General features: G+C 31.8%; 2 protein-coding genes across 4 annotated transcripts; both read left to right on the top strand.

The window, feature by feature from the left end:
* Positions 1–2,679: 2,679 nt before the first annotated feature.
* LOC108203180 (divinyl chlorophyllide a 8-vinyl-reductase, chloroplastic) lies at positions 2,680–5,300 on the top strand. 3 transcript variants are annotated; one of them, XM_017371958.2, is made up of 4 exons: positions 2,680–4,136; positions 4,606–4,698; positions 4,835–4,944; positions 5,033–5,300. In XM_017371958.2, exon 1 carries the CDS (start codon positions 2,819–2,821, stop codon positions 4,067–4,069), a length of 1,251 nt encoding a protein of 416 aa, XP_017227447.1. In that variant the 5' UTR covers positions 2,680–2,818; the 3' UTR covers positions 4,070–4,136; positions 4,606–4,698; positions 4,835–4,944; positions 5,033–5,300. The 3 variants fall into 3 exon arrangements, with proteins under 3 accessions (XP_017227447.1, XP_017227446.1, XP_017227448.1); XM_017371957.2 differs by lacking the exon at positions 4,606–4,698; XM_017371959.2 differs by lacking the exons at positions 4,606–4,698; positions 4,835–4,944.
* A 2,371-nt stretch (positions 5,301–7,671) lies between these two features.
* Positions 7,672–11,326, top strand: LOC108201271 (protein FAR1-RELATED SEQUENCE 5). The gene is made up of 4 exons (XM_064085465.1): positions 7,672–8,029; positions 8,663–9,560; positions 9,657–9,915; positions 10,103–11,326. Exons 1-4 carry the CDS (start codon positions 7,927–7,929, stop codon positions 11,324–11,326), a joined length of 2,484 nt encoding a protein of 827 aa, XP_063941535.1. The 5' UTR covers positions 7,672–7,926.
* The last annotated feature ends 7,388 nt before the right edge of the window (positions 11,327–18,714 follow it).

Below are 18,714 nucleotides of genomic sequence, written 5' to 3'. Positions count from 1 at the left end.
TATCTAAATAAATGGATGCAACTAAATTTTATATTTAAATGATTTTTATATTTTAAATTATAGATAAAAATATTAGTTTATATTTTATTGATCATCTCCAACACACTATTATATATAATATTTAATATTAATAGTTTTATTGATATAATATTTAATATTAATAGTTTTATTGATTATGTCTCTTAGTATATAAAACTAATATTTTTATCTATAATTTAAAATATAAAAATCATTTAAATGTAAAATTTAGTTGCATGCATTTATTTAGATAATTATATCATAAAAGTAATTTAATATAAAGATTGCATACTTTATTTCCATGTAAACTTATGTGGCATGCCACATGTCAAACCCTACAGCCAATGTGTCATTCCGTCTAAACTTCCGTTACTTATTTTAACGACAGTGATGAGTTTGATACCATTAAGCGAGTTAGTGAGCCACTTGAGACCCCGTGGAGATCAGTGATGAGTTTGATACCATTTGTCCACTTGAGTGATGAGTTTGATAATTAACCCTTTTGAGAAAAGTATTAATAAAGAAAACAGATGATGCATTATATTTCACACCTCATTTATATTATGAAATTTTGTGAGTGAGTTTAAAATAATTGATCGTTGTTTAAAATGAAGAAGTGACTTACGTTGAAACGAAGTTAAGATTTATAAGCGATTAAGATGGTACTTGAATGGTTGATAAGAATGAGAATGAGGGTTATGAGAATTGGGACATGGGAAAGGATAACCCCAAAGTGTGTCAAAGGAGTGATACTTTTCAAGAGCGAATGAGGTTCCATTTCACAAAAATTTTGCTAATCTAAACATAATGTATGTTATTTTACACCAACTATAAGAAAGATTGTAGAAGAGGAGGTTGAATATAATCTTTTACAGATTTAAAAGATTCAAGAACAAACAAAATAAATACAGCAAATTAAAAACACCAAATATTAAAAATACGGGTGGATTGAATGATCCACCCGTGAGATTTTATATTGAAGAATATGTGGATTGATTACAATTCGTACAGCTGCTGGTTCATCACTCAAACAAATTCTAACTCTTAGATTTTCTCTCAAGTGTTTCGAACAAGTTCAACTGATGCTTCTAACTTGGTTATATACTCCAAGTTTTACAAAGCTTTTAGCTAGATTACAAAATGCACTCTAATCTAAAAACGATGCTGCACATCTTTGTCTTATGCATGCTTTCTGAGATGTCTTCATCTTTGACCATCATCTTGATTTGATCCAAATTGCATTGCATGAGATAAGAATGTTTCTGCTTTTTCTTTATTTTCCTAATCAGGCTTCCATGTCTATTTTAGTGTAATTCGATCCATGTGATTTGTCAGACTTAAACTCTAGTCACTTTCAACTGCTCTTTTCTTTATCAGTTGAAAGTTCTGGTTACTTTCAACTGCTCTTGACTTCATCAGATGAATGTTGCGCTAGACTCATCAGTTGAACGAATTACAAACTTCATCAGTTGAATGCTGTTCCAGTCTCATCAGTTGAATTCCTTAGCATCATCAGTTGAGTACTTTGTCTTCAGTTGAATGCTTGGTTTTCATCAGTTGAAACATGGTCCAGTCTTCATCAGTTGAATAGTTACATCTCATCAGTATAATATCCTTCACTTAGATAAAATTACATGGCATTGGATATTTACAATTAGCCATCCTATTCTACCCATCCGTTGATAATTCCCAAAGACAAGAATTATAACAATTACAACTGAAATTTGATAAAGATCCTAAGTAAGACATGTTACAAAATGTTTATGTTATTATCAAAAATTATTGATTCCTAACAGTATGGGTGAGATTTCGATTGCCGTTAACCGGGCTCATTAATCATGAACAAAATGCATTTGAAACTGTTTGAGAAAAATGTAGAAGTCATAAAACAAAATCTAGTGTGTGTTTGTTTACAAAAAGCAGGAGTTTAAAAGTAGTTTTTGTTTTTCTTGATCCGTTTGTGCAAAAAAAGTTAGAAGTATTTATAAAAATTTGATTATATTAGCTTTTTTTTTTTCCCACGACTTCTACTTCTTTTCCAAATAATTTAATAATTTATAAGTTTTAACTTGTTTTTCAGTTTTACTCCACTTCTTTAAGTTAAGCCGAAAGTCAATTCGTTTAAGATAACTCAAATGGTCCCAATATTCTCAACTTCTTATAAATACTTTATTATTTTTTACACAAACGATACGAATACCTACTTCTAACTTATAAAACCGGAAGTTGGGGTTTTAAACCCGACCAAACACCCCTGTTTATTTTATTTTACATATACATTTGAAAAATATATATTCTCTCTATTCCTCTCATTTCTTTATATTTTTTTTGCATTGTTCGAGACGCATTTAAGACTCATATAAAATATAGTTATTTAACTTTTTTTGGTATAAAAATATGGATATTCAATATTTATTTAAGAGGAAAAAATTCAAAATAATTTATCAAACTATATTTTATGAGAGTATAGAATGCGTGCCGAGTCTGTGTCCCCCAATGTAAACAATTGAGGGGACGAAGAGAGTATCATATATTTTTGTAATCAATTTTTCAAATTAAAATATAAATTTAGAAAATATAAAAAAGAATTTTATACAACACGAAAAAAAATAAAATGAAAAATATAAATACTTTCAAGGACTTGTTAATGGATTTAGCACAGATTTTGTGCCTAACGAGAGCCGTTCAGTTTAGATTATGGGCTGCTAGAAACTCAAAATCCACCATGAAACACATCAGCTTCATCTACTTCACAGCACTTTTTTTCCCAGAAGTCACTTTTTTCTAAAACATCTGCACAATGTCAATATATGCCTCTTTAAACTGTTTCACACTTCATTCGCCCAAAGCTCAAAGCTTCAAAAGGCTATTCTCTTCAGATTTCATCTCCCAAATTCAGGTAAAATCAACCCCAATTGCTTCATTTTCTTTAAATTCATTAAAAAGATCTGAACTTGTTAGAATTAAGCTTAAGCCCATTTCAGCTTCGATAAGCCCAGTTGTTGAATCAACCAGCCCTTCATTTAGAACCAAGAATCCAAGAGATATCAGTGTTTTGGTTGTGGGGTCCACCGGGTATATTGGGAAATTTGTAGTTAAAGAACTGATTAATAGAGGGTTTAATGTTATAGCTGTTTCGAGAGAGAGGAGTGGGATTAAGGGTGTGAATAGCAAAGAAGAGACTTTGCAGAATTTGAGTGGTGCTAATGTGTGTTTTTCAGATGTGACTAGTTTGGATTCTTTGGACAAGAGTTTGGAGGGGTTAGGTGTTGAAGTTGATGTAGTTGTTTCTTGTCTTGCTAGTCGTTCGGGCGGGGTTAAAGATTCTTGGAAAATTGATTACGAGGCCACGAAGAATAGTTTAGTTGCTGGGAAGAAGTATGGGGCTTCACATTTTGTTTTGTTGTCAGCAATTTGTGTGCAGAAACCGCTTCTTGAGTTTCAGCGTGCTAAGCTGAAGTTTGAGGCTGAGTTGATGAAAGAAGCGGAGGAGGATAATGGGTTTACGTATAGTATTGTTAGGCCAACAGCGTTTTTTAAGAGTTTAGGAGGACAGGTTGAATTGGTGAAGGATGGGAAGCCTTATGTGATGTTTGGGGACGGGAAATTGTGTGCTTGTAAGCCCATGAGTGAGGCGGATTTGGCTTCGTTTATTTCGGATTGTGTGTTGAGTGAAGATAAGATAAACCAGGTTTTGCCGATTGGTGGACCTGGGAAGGCTTTGACACCATTAGAGCAAGGAGAGATGTTATTTAGGCTTGTTGGAAAAAAACCTAATTTTATTAAAGTGCCGATTGAGGTGATGGATTTTGCTATCGGGGTTCTTGATTTCCTTGTCAAGATATTTCCTGGAATGGAAGATGCAGCTGAGTTTGGGAAGATCGGAAGGTATTATGCTGCTGAGAGTATGTTAATTTTGGATCCCGAGACGGGAGAGTACAATGCTGACAAAACCCCAAGTTATGGAAAGGACACACTGGAAGAGTTCTTTGAAAGAGTACTTAGAGAAGGGATGGCTGGTCAGGAATTGGGGGAGCAAACGATATTCTGAATGCCATATGTTTTTGAAGATTAAATACTTGTCTAGTTATGTAAGTTGCAAGTCAGTGTCTTCCAAGGTATGCCGCTTTCTAATTTGATACTGGTAATGTAAAAAGTGAGCATATTTGAATGTATATCCTGTACCCGGCAAATAATTATGCGCTTGCCTTGCTTCCATAGTTGCTGCAAATATTTCAGAAAAGTTTTACTTGGTTTAGATCACTATCAAATTATAGCTGAGAGTTTTAGTTGCATTCAAATATTTTTTCATTTATTTGCAACTCGTACTCTCGTAGTAGTTTTTGGTTCTTTGTTGATGCTCTAAAGAGAATTATGATCATGCTTCCAAATGAAACTTCTATATTTGATTCGGGACTTTCTATATTTGATTGGGGACTTTGTTGGTTTGAATTTTATTTGTTAGATTTATCAAGTTGAAGCCTTGAGCAACTTGAACTAAATAGAAACATATGTTTAGCTTGCTACATGTCACAACCTTCACACACACAAAAAAAGCATTGAAGCCTATGTTTGCTGATTTCCCAGGTTTACTTAATTTGCTGGGTTGACTGAATTTGCACGCCTTGTAATTGTTACCTGATATAGTTTACCAACCGATTCCCAGGCTGCTTGATATAGGTTAGCTAGTTTTTAGTGGCAGCTGAAATACTTCTTCAATTATATGTAACTCGTAGTTAGTTTCCGGTTCTATGTTAATGCTCTAAAGTGAATTATGATTCTGCTTTCTGAATGTAACTTCTCTTATGAATTGCAGACTTTGTTGGATTAAAGTTTCACTATTAGATTTATACTGTGTCTCCCGAAGTTGAAACCTCGAGCAACTTAAACTTAAGCCAAATTTGCACGCCATATGATTGTTTCTTGGTATAGTTTACTAATAAATTCATTCCCTCTAGTGTATAATGCTAGTAGCTTGTAATAGGCAGAATAATAAAGTTTATTCTTGATGCAGCTATTTCTTTACTTGAAGTCGGTGTTACTCTGTTCATTTATGAAGAAGGATGATGGGATTCTTGAGTAAAACTAATCGCATTAGAGAAAATCTATGGGGATTCTTGTTGTTTTTTACATGAGCCAGAAAATTGGAACCACTTGTTAAGAAGTAGTGTGGCGTGCTTATATCCAGTAAGACATGGATAAAGTTATTCTTTTCCTCGTCCCCAACATAATAGATGTGATTTATAATTTTGATAAAGTAATAAAATACTCTCATCTCATCACATGACTATTGTTTTTTAAACAATGCTACATTCATAAAATTCGGTATAAAATTTAGCACAAATTTATATGACAAATTGAGGTGGGATGTTTTAATTGGTACTATTAATACATAGTGGTAATACATATAAGAGTCATATCCTAATTTAAACTTAAAACATACTAATTTTGTGAATGATTTTGTACTCGTACTTAAATATTTTCCTTATTTTATGGAGTTCAGGTCAACTGTTCTTGTGCACTATCATGTAATGTTTTGCTTAAACACTCCCCTCTGCTATGCTAGCAGGGTGTGAATGGATGGGCCTAGAAAATTTGAAAGCCCGATTAATCCCAACAAAGGAGTATGAAAGTTTGAAAGAAGGATATAGAATAACCCCTTCAAATTCCTATATATATATATGCAAGCAAAAGTTCACTGTTTTTTTTTTTACCAAACAGGAGTAGAAATGATGGACTTATGAAATTAATGGAGAAGGATAATTTTATGTTCATTTTTTATGGAAATCAAGAGAGAGGGTGACACTCATTCTCAAAATTGACAACGCAAGCAAAAAAAACAAGAAACGTACTCTTCTTGATCACAACGCAAGCAAAAAAGACAAGAAACAAACTCTTCTTGATCGGGATTTCTACATGGGGACAAAAGAGTTGACCCCTAAGAAAACCTAAACCTTCTCAAAAATTGATACCGAGCGGACCATAAGAGGGGCTGGGGTTGGCCCAGCCCAATTGGAATTTTGATAGGCCATTAATATTTATATATATGTAAAAGTTCAGCGGGGTGAAAAAAAATAAGAACCTGATTAGCCCACTTCATAAATTGTCTCAGTTACTTTAACACAATTATACACAAAATTAAAAAAAAAACACTCCTCTGTCTTTCATTGGACAAATAATTAAACACTCAAAATACATAACTCTTTTATACTATTATTGGTTGGACTTGTGTAATACAAAATTATATATGTTTTCAATTTTTTAAGCTATTTAAAATTTTTAAATGTGTGCTCTGTAGACGGGTCTATAATTATAATATTTTATATATGTTCTTAGACTTAATATTGATTTGTTTTTCCTAATTTATTTATAAATTTCTAATAACTAATCCTCTCATTATGTTTAATCGTGAGTTGTTGTAATATATATGTATTTGTGTGTATAAGTCATTTAATTATTTTAGAGAGAATTATATTATATTATATAGATAAGTGTGAGCGATGCCAATTGCTTCTGCTTATTTTATTCAAAATGAACATGGACTAAATCAAGAGTAGATACATTATGCAGCTTGTCTCGCATACACATATACATCTTTTTTAGAAACAAATATACATATACATCTTCTTCTCTATTTATTTTTTCTTTTCATCCATTCTTCTTCTTCTTCTTCTCCTTTTCTTTTTGATCTTTAGTGTCATCTCGTCTCTCTTCAAAACGACTTATCTCCGGAGAATTTTGATTTACATTGCTCCCACGACCTTCAATTTTTTGGCGATGGAGCGACGGAGGAGGTGAGTCAGAGTAAAACTAGTGCAAGAGCTTTGGCAAACATGAATAAACAATAAATTAGATGATTATTACATAGATAATGAATATATACAAATTTATTACGAGTTTATGTATATATACATGATTATACTTTATACAACCAATTCCAAATTAATTTTAATTTTTTATTTGAATTTATATATTAATAAGAAGGTCATTAAAATTAGTATCCATACCTGATATTTGATAGGAGCAATTTCTTCATTGTTTAGGAAGAATGTAATGAAAGGTTGTAATGGACGGTTATAGTTACCTGAGAAAATATAACAATTATATAAGTTTAGATTCATTATTATAAGCTCATTGATAAAATCAATATGATATCTTCATATCATATCATGTCAAAATGATTGCAATAATATATTTATATTTTCACTAATATCTTATTTAAGCTAAGAGGCACCATTGACTGTTTTTATTTATCAAGAATTAAAATTGTATTTTTTCTCAAGGAAATGACAAAAACCATTTTAAAAAGGGGTTTTTAAGAACTTTAGTTATTATAAGAATAAGCACTATTTCTGTATTAATATAAATGTTTGTGTACGCATCTTTGAAGATAATACAATCATACATATACATATACATATATACATATATATATATGTATATGTATTTACATATATATATATATATATATATATACATATATACATATATATATATGTATATGTATTTACATATATATATATATATATATATATATATATATATATATATATATATATATATATAGGCCTTTGTTCTATGGAGAACCATCTTATATGGAGTCTCGTGGAGAACCCCCTCCATTAATCTGGACCGTTAGATCTAAATCAAATCTAACGGCTGTTCATAAACAATGTTCAATTAGGAAACTGACTCTTTCTCTCTCTCGCTCTGTCCGTTATTTTCGTTATTTGCCGTTATTTCATCTCTCTCTCTCTCTATATCTCGCGCGATTTCTGATCTCGCGCGATTGTGATCTCTGCTCTCCATCTCGCTTTCTTTCTATCTCTCAATCTATCTCTCATCATCCTCGCGCTGAATCTTTGTTTCTCCAACTTCGTCGTTGTCAGTGGATTGAAGCTATCGGATATGGAGATTTCGTCAAATCAAACTGTGTTTTGCTCGAATCAAGCTCAGTTTTCCTCAAATCAAGCTAATTTTCGCGAAGTTGCTGACATTCAATCATCATCAGGTTCGAATCAATAGATCTACTTTATGCATAAATAATACTGAAATAAGTTTTTGAAGATAAAAATTTGATTTTTATGGTGCTACTATAGAATCGAATAAGATTTTGTTATTAAATTTTGTTGCCGCTGTAGAATCATATAAGCTTTTCCGAATTATCCGTGTGTGTTGTTGCTGATAGATAATGTTGATGAGATTATATGAGATACTGATGATTATTGTAAGAAACAGCTAGGAACTTTCAAATTTATACTTTTTGTATTCATTTTTTGATGTTTAATATTGTTGTTGTTTGTAGATACTGATGAGTTGTTACCAGTTCCTGATGATTATTCTCATCAGGAACTGACATAGAATCAAATTATGTTAATGAGATGATTATGTTATAGAATCATATAATACAATCAAAATTTTGTATATGAATGCTTCTATTATAGAATCTATAAATTGAATATATATTTTTATTCTCCAATACTGATGAGTTGTTATCAGGTCCTGATGATTATTCTCATCAGGATTTGACATAGAATGAAATTATATTAATGAGATTATTATATTATAGAATCATATGATATATTCAAAATTCTGTATATGTTAGAATGTTATATGATGACATATTTTTTTATTATTTTTGCAGGCAATTCTGTTTGTATTGATGTTGTTGATAATGTTTGTGATACTACTGTTCATGATTTTGTTGAGGATTGCTTAGAAGGTTTTGATGAGTCAATTAGTAGAAGCTCTAAAGTGTGGAATCCTAAAGTTTCTGATGACAAACTTAAACCATATCCTGGTCAATTGTTTAAAGACATTGAGTCGGCTTTTAAGTTCTATACTGATTATGGCAGAGATGGTGGATTTGAGGTTCGTAAATCAACACAAAAAGTCAGGAATGGTATTATAGTTACCAAGTACATAATTTGTTCTAAAGGAGGTCATCACGATACATCCATGACAAAGGATGTTGATGTTAATTCAGAATCATCTCATGCATCAACTAGTGTTCAACTGCAAGTCAAGAGGAGGAAGACGGTGACAAAGAGATGTGACTGTCGAGCAAAAATTATTCTGAAGTACAATGGTTTCAATGCGTATGTTATTTCGTCATTTATCGAAGTTCACAACCATCGTCTAGCATCGCCATCAGGAAAAGAATTTCTACTTTGTAATCGATCTATGACTTCATTTCAGCGCCGATTTGTTCTAGATGCTGCGAAATCAAACATTGGCTCGTATAGAGCTCACAATTTGTTCAAGTCGATATCAGGATCCTACTCTGAAGTTGGGGCAACCGCTGTTGATTTTCAAAACTGGATGAGAGATATAAAATTATATATCGGCAAACATGATTCTGATATGCTGATACAGAAGTTTCAAAACAAAAGGGACGTATCAGATGGAGGATTTTTTTTCGAATATCAGACGGATTCAAACGGTCATCTTACCCGTCTTTTTTGGGCTGATATTCAAGGACGTAGGAGTTATGAAGTATTTGGTGATGTTGTATCTTTTGATGCAACATACCGTACCAATAAGTAAGTTTGATATGCAGTTTAATTTTATTTTGCAAATTATGAGTTTTTTGAATAATTTCATTGTTATCTAATTTTACAATTTTTTTGGTGTGAAAGGTATGGAATGGTATTCGTGCCTTTTATTGGAGTAGATAATCATTGGAAGAGTGTTACTTTTGCTTCTGCATTACTAAATCATGAGGATGCAACAAATTTCACGTGGGCTTGTGAGATGTTTCTTCAAGCATTTGGCCGTCCACCAAAATGTATAATAACTGATCAGTGTCTTGGGATGAAAGTTGCAATTGCTAACACATTCCCACATTCTATTCATCGTTATTGTATGTGGCATATAATGCAAAAGTTCCCTGCCAAGGTATAATCATCCTTGATTCTATTGTAGAATTTATTGATTTCTCTTATTACATATTTGTATGAAAATGTTTTAGGAAAAAATTCCACTTCAGAATCATATATTGTATTATTTTAAGTTAATTTTTTGTTATTTATGATTAATTCTCTGCATGGTCCCTTATCAGTTGTTTTTGATATTGTGAATGTAGGTTGGTCCTGTCAACTGTGCAGAAACGGGATTTATGGAAAAACTCAATAAGTTTGTTTGGTCATCACATTTGACTGTTCCTGAGTTTGAAAAAGGTTGGGATGATGTGCTTAAGGAATTTGGATTAAGTGAACATGTCTGGTTGAAAGAGATATATGCAATGAGGGAATCATGGATTCCTGCTTTCTTTGCGGACAAGCCAATGGGAGCCTTATTGAGAACAACCTCAAGGTCAGAGAGCAGTAATTTCTACTTTAATCATTTCGTCCAAAAAGGGGATACTCTTTCAGAGTTCTACTTGTGTTATGAGAGTGCTATTGACAAACAAATTCATGACCAAAACAAATTGAACACCACTGACAAGAATTGTATTCCACAATCTATTACTAAGAAGGCTATTGAAAAGCATGCAGCTTGCCTTTATACTCGAAGTATGTTTTATAAGGTTCAAAAACAAATAAAAGCCAGTTGCTTTCATATCAGTCTTGGTGGGCAACCAATTGTTACTGATGGCGTGAATAAATATTTACTTTGTGATAAGAGCTTGAATGGTAAGTTGTTTGAGGTTGAATTTTGTTTGTCAACATATGATATTAGCTGTTCCTGCAAGCTGTTTACCAGAGTAGGCTATCTGTGTCGTCATTGTTTCTATTGTTTGAGTTTGTGGGGTGTTGATAAAATCCCACATCAGTTCATATGTAAGCGTTGGATGAGGAATGCAGAGAGATTTTGCAAATTGAAGTTTACTGATGAAAGCGAATGTGCTACTGATGGGCATATCAGTAGAGAAATTGCAATGAGGATATGGACAGAGTATCAAGCTTGTGTTGATAATGTTTGCAATAACCTGAAAGGTTTAGAGTATTTGTTGGATGAGATGAAGTGCTTGAGGATTAGAGTTGAAGAGAAATTTGATAAACGTCCGGCAACAAAAGATGATATGCTGGAAGAGATTTTTGGTGTGAGGCCTTCAGGTTCAAGTAATGTACTTCCACCACTGCCAAGTAACAACAAAGGATGTCGTAAAAGAATTGTTGGTGGTGCAGAGTTAAGTCGTGATGGGAAGAAAAGACCAACCAGGACATGTAAATTTTGTCATACTCTTGGGTATCATGATTCACGCAACTGTCCGAAGAAACTCCTTGTTAATCACCAGATTCCAACTATTCCTAATATACAAGTATCTCTTAGTCCTAGCTTCTACTCTCAAAATATGACTAGTTAGTATGTATAGTTAGTAGTTACTCTCAAAATGTAGATATGTTTTGTGTTGTTAGTATTTTGTGATGAAGAAATATTGTTGTTTGGCGATTCAGAATGTGAAGATTTTTAATATTTCTGATATAATCAGTATTTTTTTTATTAGATTAATTTTGTGTATTGATTTTTCAAGTATCATTGTGTTGGAGTTGATTTGTTGATTCTAATGTAGAGTCAGTTGACTTGTCATGTTGTAATACTGATGAAAAATACTGATGAGAAATACTGATGTATCTATTCCTGATGCACAAAAAACTATTCTAGAGACAGTGATTTCTAATTGACTCTATAGTTGCATCATAGTATATGAATTATAAAATACTGATGTAGTAATCAAATACTGATGAAACACATGAATAATATAGAATATTATTTTATTTTATTTTTTTGCTTCTAAAGTGGAATCAACTACATTTATTAAAAAAAAAACTGGCAATATTTGGTTATGTTATAGAATCAGACTTTATATGTCTATTTTTTATGTTTTATTTTTCAAAATATCTTTTATTATGAACATGGTTAAGTATGAACAAGTACAAATATATGATTTTATTTTATTGCTTCTATCAAGGGACCAAGATGCACAAATTAACAATGATAATTACTGATGCAAAAATTAATGATGAAAAATAATACTTACAGATGGAGACAAAGAATGATTTATAGATCTTCTGTTCTTTGTTCATTTACAACTTGAAAAACATTGCTTTCACTTAGAAATCTTGCAAGACGTTTATCCTCCCTTGATTTCAGATATTTGATCAGTTTGTCTTTCAAGATTTTCTGTTCTTCATCATCATCATCTATTTGAAATAGAGCTGCTCTGATGGTTGTGTTTGTACTGAATTGAAACTTGATTTCATCAAAACTGATATACGTAGGCATTGTCCCTCTTGGATTAAGATGCAGATATTTTGAACCTTCTGAATCCGAAACCTTTGCACTCTTCTTTTGCATAGGGACTTCTTTCAGCGAGTAATCAGTATAACTTGGAGTGTATTCACCAGTATAAGATCCATCTCCATCCACCATTCTTCTTCTTATAGTATTCAGGATCATCCTAGACCATAGGGCTGTTGTTTCATTTGTCACTCTTAGTAAATACTGTACAAACTTTAGCTCCTTATTGGACTTGATTAAGAGATCTTCAATTGGCAGCACCCTGGTTGTATTATCATGTAGAAAATATATCATTTTCTGCTTTATGTCCTTTGTATCCCAGTGATCCTCAACAATGGCTACACTTTCAATTTTCTCAAGATGTTCTGCAGTTAACTTCTCATCAGGACTATCTTTAAGGGGACATGGATCAATGTAGATTGCATTCTCATATTTAATTAAATGAGAACCAAGTCCAGCTTTTGTGGAATGACTAATCAATTTTAAGTCAGAAATTCTAATCTTTGAGGTTGCTCCTTTAATAGAAGGCATTTCAGTCATCATTCCTCCAGAGATGAAGTTTATTTGTCTCTGAGCCATGCTGTCATTATTCATTTCTCTGTTTCTACGCCTTCTATCTTTTAGTATCTTTTCTGCTCTGGGGCAGTGACTCATTGGGAGGTCAGATTTCAGCCTAGAAGGATCATCCCAGATCTTGCGATTTGATTTCAACACTTTACGCAGATAAAAATTTTCATTCGCCCGAACCTTTCTTTGAATTTCTCTTTCTCGTTTGTCAACTTTCTTCACTTCTACATCATCTTCTTCATAATAGCTTTCTAGATATACATAAGCCACTATGGTCTCAATACTTTTCATGTAGTCAGCATCCTTAATAACACCATGAATATTCCCAGAATCTTTAACATTTTGTTGTACCGCGTCAGTAACTTTGTAGTGAGCAACTGAAGTCACATCTTCAATTACTTTGACAGTTTTTGCCTGTATGACAAGTCCAATTACTAAAACAGTTTCAGCATCAGAAATATTTTTGGGAATTAAATCAGTTACCAAATCATTAGCAAATAAGTTGTCATTAAACGTGCCAAGTTTTAATAATTGTATTTTACCTGAATTTCAGGATCATTGCCCAACTCAGTTTCAGCATGAGGAACATTTTCATGGACAATTTCTTCACCAGCATCCAAAATATCTTTAGAAATTGGCTTTTCAGGATCTGAGGTTATTTCAGGATTGTGAAGAGAAGCATTTTGCTGTACGCCAAGTGCAATGAACAACATATTATTAGTATCAGGAATACTGTCAGGATTGGAAATACTGTTGATGTCAATTTCATTCTATAAGAGAATCATGTCTTAAGAGTGAAATACTGTGAGGATTGAGTGAAGTACTGTCAGGATTGGAAATACTGATGATGTCAATTTGATTATATAAGAGAATTATGTATTAAGAGTTAAATACTGTCAGGATTGAGTGAAATAATGTCAGGACTGAAAATACTGATGATGGTCAATTTGATTTAATAAGAGAATTATGTCTTAAGAGTTAAATACTGATGATTTCAATCTAGTTCTATAAGAGAATCATATCTTAAGAGTTAAATGCATATATAAAATACTCCCAAGATCAAAATACTGATGATCTTAATTTGATAGCTGTGAAACACAGTCAGTATCCAAATACTGTCAGGAAAGGAAATACTGATGATGCTAAATATGATTCTAGAAGATATTCATGTATTATTACTTAAAGGAATGGAATGTTTTCCAAATGACTCTAACACAGAATCATAATTTTTTACAAATCAGCATTGATTCATTATAGTCAATAACCATCTGCTATTTGAAAGTAAAATGAATAATTGGATTTACCTGAATTTTAGGATCATTGCCTAATTCAGTTTCAGCATGAGGAACAATTTCAGGGACAATTTCTTCACCAGCATTCAAAATATCTTTAGAAATTGTCTTCTCAGGATCTGAGTTCATATCAGGATTTTGAAGAGAAGCATTTTGCTGTACGCCAAGTGCAATGAATAACATATTATTAGCATCAGGAATATATTCTAGATTGATATGTCCATTAGTAACTGTCAACTCATCAAGAATTTAAATATTATGGTTTACCTGTTTTGAATCTTTTGATTTTCTATTTCTAATCAATTTATTCTGTTCTTCTTCATCAATTGCAACTTCTAAGGCATCATTATATTGAACAATTTTTGGAATTGGAATTGATGTTGAAGGAATTGGATTTTCTTGAGTTGCGATCTTTATTGTAGTACTTGTTTCCTCATTTGGTTCATTTTCTTCGATCTGTTTTTGACCTCTTCCTCTTCCTTTTCCTCTTCCTCTACCTCTCCCTGAGTCCTCCTGACCTTCTCCAGCTTTCAATTCTTTATACCTTTCTTCTTGAAGTCTCCTATATTCTTCCTCAGTCAAGTCTGCATTATCTTCAGCTATAGCAATAATTGTTGCTCTTTGTTCATTTATATTTAAAGCCTTCTCACTGTTTGCATACAGCAACACTTCTTCTCCATCATTAGTTTTGAATTTCTGAAAATACTTGGCGGCCTCTTCAGCATTATCAATTATCTTGTAATCATCCTTAGTACCTTGAATTTATACACAAACTACGTTAACCTCAACATCAATTTTTAATAAAGGCATGATATACATATGCATCTATCGTAGAAGCACAACTACACAAATTTTGATTGCATTACAGAACATTAATTTAAAAAAAAAAGCATTAATTTCAGACAAAAATTATATCACAAAAGAACATTAATGCTTCTACCCTGGAACCATAATTTTAAAGAATATGATTAACACCCTAAACTTTTAAATAACACACATAAATCAAATTGATTAGATAATTTGTATATAGAATCTATATTATGAAAAAAATTTCAGTCTTAAAAACATATATGCATGTAGAATCATACCAAACCTATAAAACACATACATACGCATTTATCTTATACAACTTTTCACAAAAATACAAGTCAAAATTCAAGGAATAATTAGTACCTTTGAGGAGAACCTTCTCATTTTCCCCCTCGTCTTTATCAATTTTTTGATCATCATTTTTTTGATAACTGATTAAATCCAAACAAACTGGTTCCTCATTTGAATCATTTTGTTTGATTTGTTTCTGACCTCTTCCTCTTCCTCTTCCTCTTCCTCTCCCTCTCCCTTTCCCTCTTCCTGAATCCTTCTGACCTTCTCCAGCTTGCAATTCATTATACCTTTCTTGTTGAAGTATCCTGTATTCTTCCTCACTCATGTCTGGATTATCTTCAGCCATAGCAACAGTTGTTGCTCTTTGTTCATTTATATTCAGAGCCTTCTCACTGTTTGCATACAGCAAGACTTCTTCTCCATCATTGGTTTTGAATTTTTGAAAATAATTGGCGGCCTCTTCAGTATTATAAATTATCTTGTCATCATCATTAGTACCTTGAATTTATACACAAACTACGTTAACCTCAATATCAATTTTTAATAAAGGCATGATATACATATGCATCTATCGTAGAAGCACAACTACACAAATTTTGAGTGCATTACAGAACATTAATTTAAAAAAAAAAAGCATTAATTTCAGACAAAAATTATATCACAAAAGAACATTAATGCTTCTACCCTGGAACCATAATTTTAAAGAATATGATTAACACCCTAAACTTTTAAATAACACACATAAATCAAATTGATTAGATAATTTGTATATAGAATCTATATTATGAAAAAAATTTCAGTCTTAAAAACATATATGCATGTAGAATCATACCAAACCTATAAAACACATACATACGTATATATCTTATACAATTTTTCACAAAAATACAAGTCAAAATTCAAGGAATAATTAGTACCTTTGAGGAGAACCTTCTCATTTTCCCCCTCGTCTTTATCAATTTTTTGATCATCATTTTTTTGATAACTGATTAAATCCAAACAAACTGGTTCCTCATTTGAATCATTTTGTTTGATTTGTTTCTGACCTCTTCCTCTTCCTCTTCCTCTTCCTCTCCCTCTCCCTTTCCCTCTTCCTGAATCCTTCTGACCTTCTCCAGCTTGCAATTCATTATACCTTTCTTGTTGAAGTATCCTGTATTCTTCCTCACTCATGTCTGGATCATCTTCAGCCATAGCAACAGTTGTTGCTCTTTGTTCATTTATATTCAGAGCCTTCTCACTGTTTGCATACAGCAAGACTTCTTCTCCATCATTGGTTTTGAATTTTTGAAAATAATTGGCGGCCTCTTCAGTATTATAAATTATCTTGTCATCATCATTAGTTCCTTGAATTTATACACAAACTACGTTAACCTCAATATCAATTTTTAATAAAGGCATGATATACATATGCATCTATTGTAGAAGCACAACTACACAAATTTTGAGTGCATTACTGAACATTAATTTTAAAACAAAAAAAAACATTAATTTCATACATAAATTATTTCACAAAAGAACATTAATGCCTATACCTTGGAACCATAATTTTAAAATATATGATTCACAACCTAAACTTTTAAATAACACACATAAATCAAATTGATTAGATAATTTGTATATAGAATCTAAATTATGAAAATAATTAAATCTTAAAAACATATATGCATGTAGAACATATCAAACCTATAAAACACATACACACGCATATATCTTCTACAACTTTTCACAATAATACAAGTCAGAATTAAAGGAATGATTAGTACCTTTCTGGACATTTTCATCATTTTCCATAAGCTTCTCATGTTCCCCCTCGTCTTTATTAATTGCTTGATCAGCATTATGTTGATAAGAGAATGGGATTAAATCCCAACAAACTGGTTCAGCAGCATCAGTGTTTATTTCCTTTTCAGTTTGAACTCCTGAATCACGCTTTTCAATGCCCTCTGGAGTAACTACCTTCTTGCCTTTGAGCAATTGAAGAATTTCATCAAGTTTCCCTGTAATATCTGTGAACTTTGATTCAAGACTATCTACTCTCATAGACAAAGTGCTCATCTCACTTTTTGTTGCGAAAGTGTTTTCTGAAGATTTGATATTTTCTTGAAGCTTATCTGTTACAGTATGCAAATCTTTGAGCTCAGACCTAAGACCTTGGTGTAGTATTGTTGTTGCTTCCATTTTTTTCTTTAAGTCTGAGCTGTCAAAAGATATTTGCTCTTGCATAAATTTGCTGCTGCTTCCAGAAATACTTTTCCTTGAAATTCTAAGAACTTCAGCCAACTCTGGGTCAGACTCATCTTCAGAGGAATCAGAATTGTCATGGACATCTTCATCTTCGACAATAGGATTTTTTCCCTTGTCATTTTTGTCCGTTTTTGTTGTAGTTGTAGCTTCATCAGGAACTGACATAGAATGAAATTTATGTTAATGAGATGATTATGTTATAGAATCATATAATACAATCATAATTCTGTATATGAATGCTTCTATTACAGAATCTATAAATTGTTTTTAAATTTTTATTCTCCAATACTGATGATCTGTTAACAGTTCCTGATGATTACTCTCATCAGGACTGACAGAGTGAAATTATCTTAATTAGATGATTATATAATAGAGTCATATGATAGAATCAAAATTCTGTATATGAATGCTTCTATTACAGAATCTATAAATTTTTTTTAAATTTGTATTCTACAATACTGATGAGATGTTAACAATTCCTGATGATTAGTCTCATCAGGAACTGACATAAAATGGAATTATCTTAATTAGATGATTATATTATAGAATCATATGATAGAAATAAAATTCTGTATATGAATGCTTCTATTACAGAATCTATAATTTGTTTATAGATTTGTATTCTCCAATACTGATGAGATGTTAACAGTTGCTGATGATTATTCTCATCAGGAGCTGACATAGAATGAAATTATCTTAATTAGGTGATTATATTATATGATCATATGATAGAATCAAAATTCTTTATATGAATGCTTCTATTACAGAATCTATAAATTGTATATAAATTTTTATTCTCCAAAAGTGATGAGCTGTTACCAGTTCCTGATGAATATCCTCATCAGGAACTGACATAGAATGAAATTATCTTAATGAGATGATTATACTATAGAATCATATGAAAAAATCTATAAATACATATAAAATTTGATACTAATAACGGTTTGGCAAAAAGAGTATGCATTGAATCATATAAAATTATCCATTCTATATAAATAAACCATTTAATGAAAATCATGCTTGATATTTAAATTCTTACTTTGAAGATTTTTCTCTACAGGAACTTCATGAATAGGGTTCACACTGATTAGAGGTTGATAAATGACCATATCCAAATTTCCAGCTGCTTCCTGTAATTGAGTTGAAACCTCTTGCGTCATAATCCGTTCTTCAGTGTCAGCAATTTCAGTTGTCTTGTTCATGTCTTGAATCATCATTTCATCAAGTTCAGGAAGGGGATTGA

This window comes from Daucus carota, chromosome 9 (genome assembly GCF_001625215.2).
Source record: "Daucus carota subsp. sativus chromosome 9, DH1 v3.0, whole genome shotgun sequence".
Classification (NCBI taxonomy): domain Eukaryota; kingdom Viridiplantae; phylum Streptophyta; class Magnoliopsida; order Apiales; family Apiaceae; genus Daucus; species Daucus carota.
Note: the sequence above shows the minus strand (reverse complement) of the source record. Positions and strands in the feature narration are given on the sequence as shown.

What these genes read in the sequence shown, in the direction of transcription:
- LOC108203180 (XM_017371959.2), top strand. Translation starts at nt 2,819, where the DNA reads ATGTCAATATATGCCTCTTTAAACTGTTTCACACTTCATTCGCCCAAA.
- LOC108201271 (XM_064085465.1), top strand. Translation starts at nt 7,927, where the DNA reads ATGGAGATTTCGTCAAATCAAACTGTGTTTTGCTCGAATCAAGCTCAG. An exon ending in GCAACATACCGTACCAATAA is followed by an intron (nt 9,561 to 9,656) that starts GTAAGTTTGATA and finishes TTGGTGTGAAAG; the next exon opens with GTATGGAATGGTATTCGTGC. An exon ending in TGCAAAAGTTCCCTGCCAAG is followed by an intron (nt 9,916 to 10,102) that starts GTATAATCATCC and finishes TTGTGAATGTAG; the next exon opens with GTTGGTCCTGTCAACTGTGC.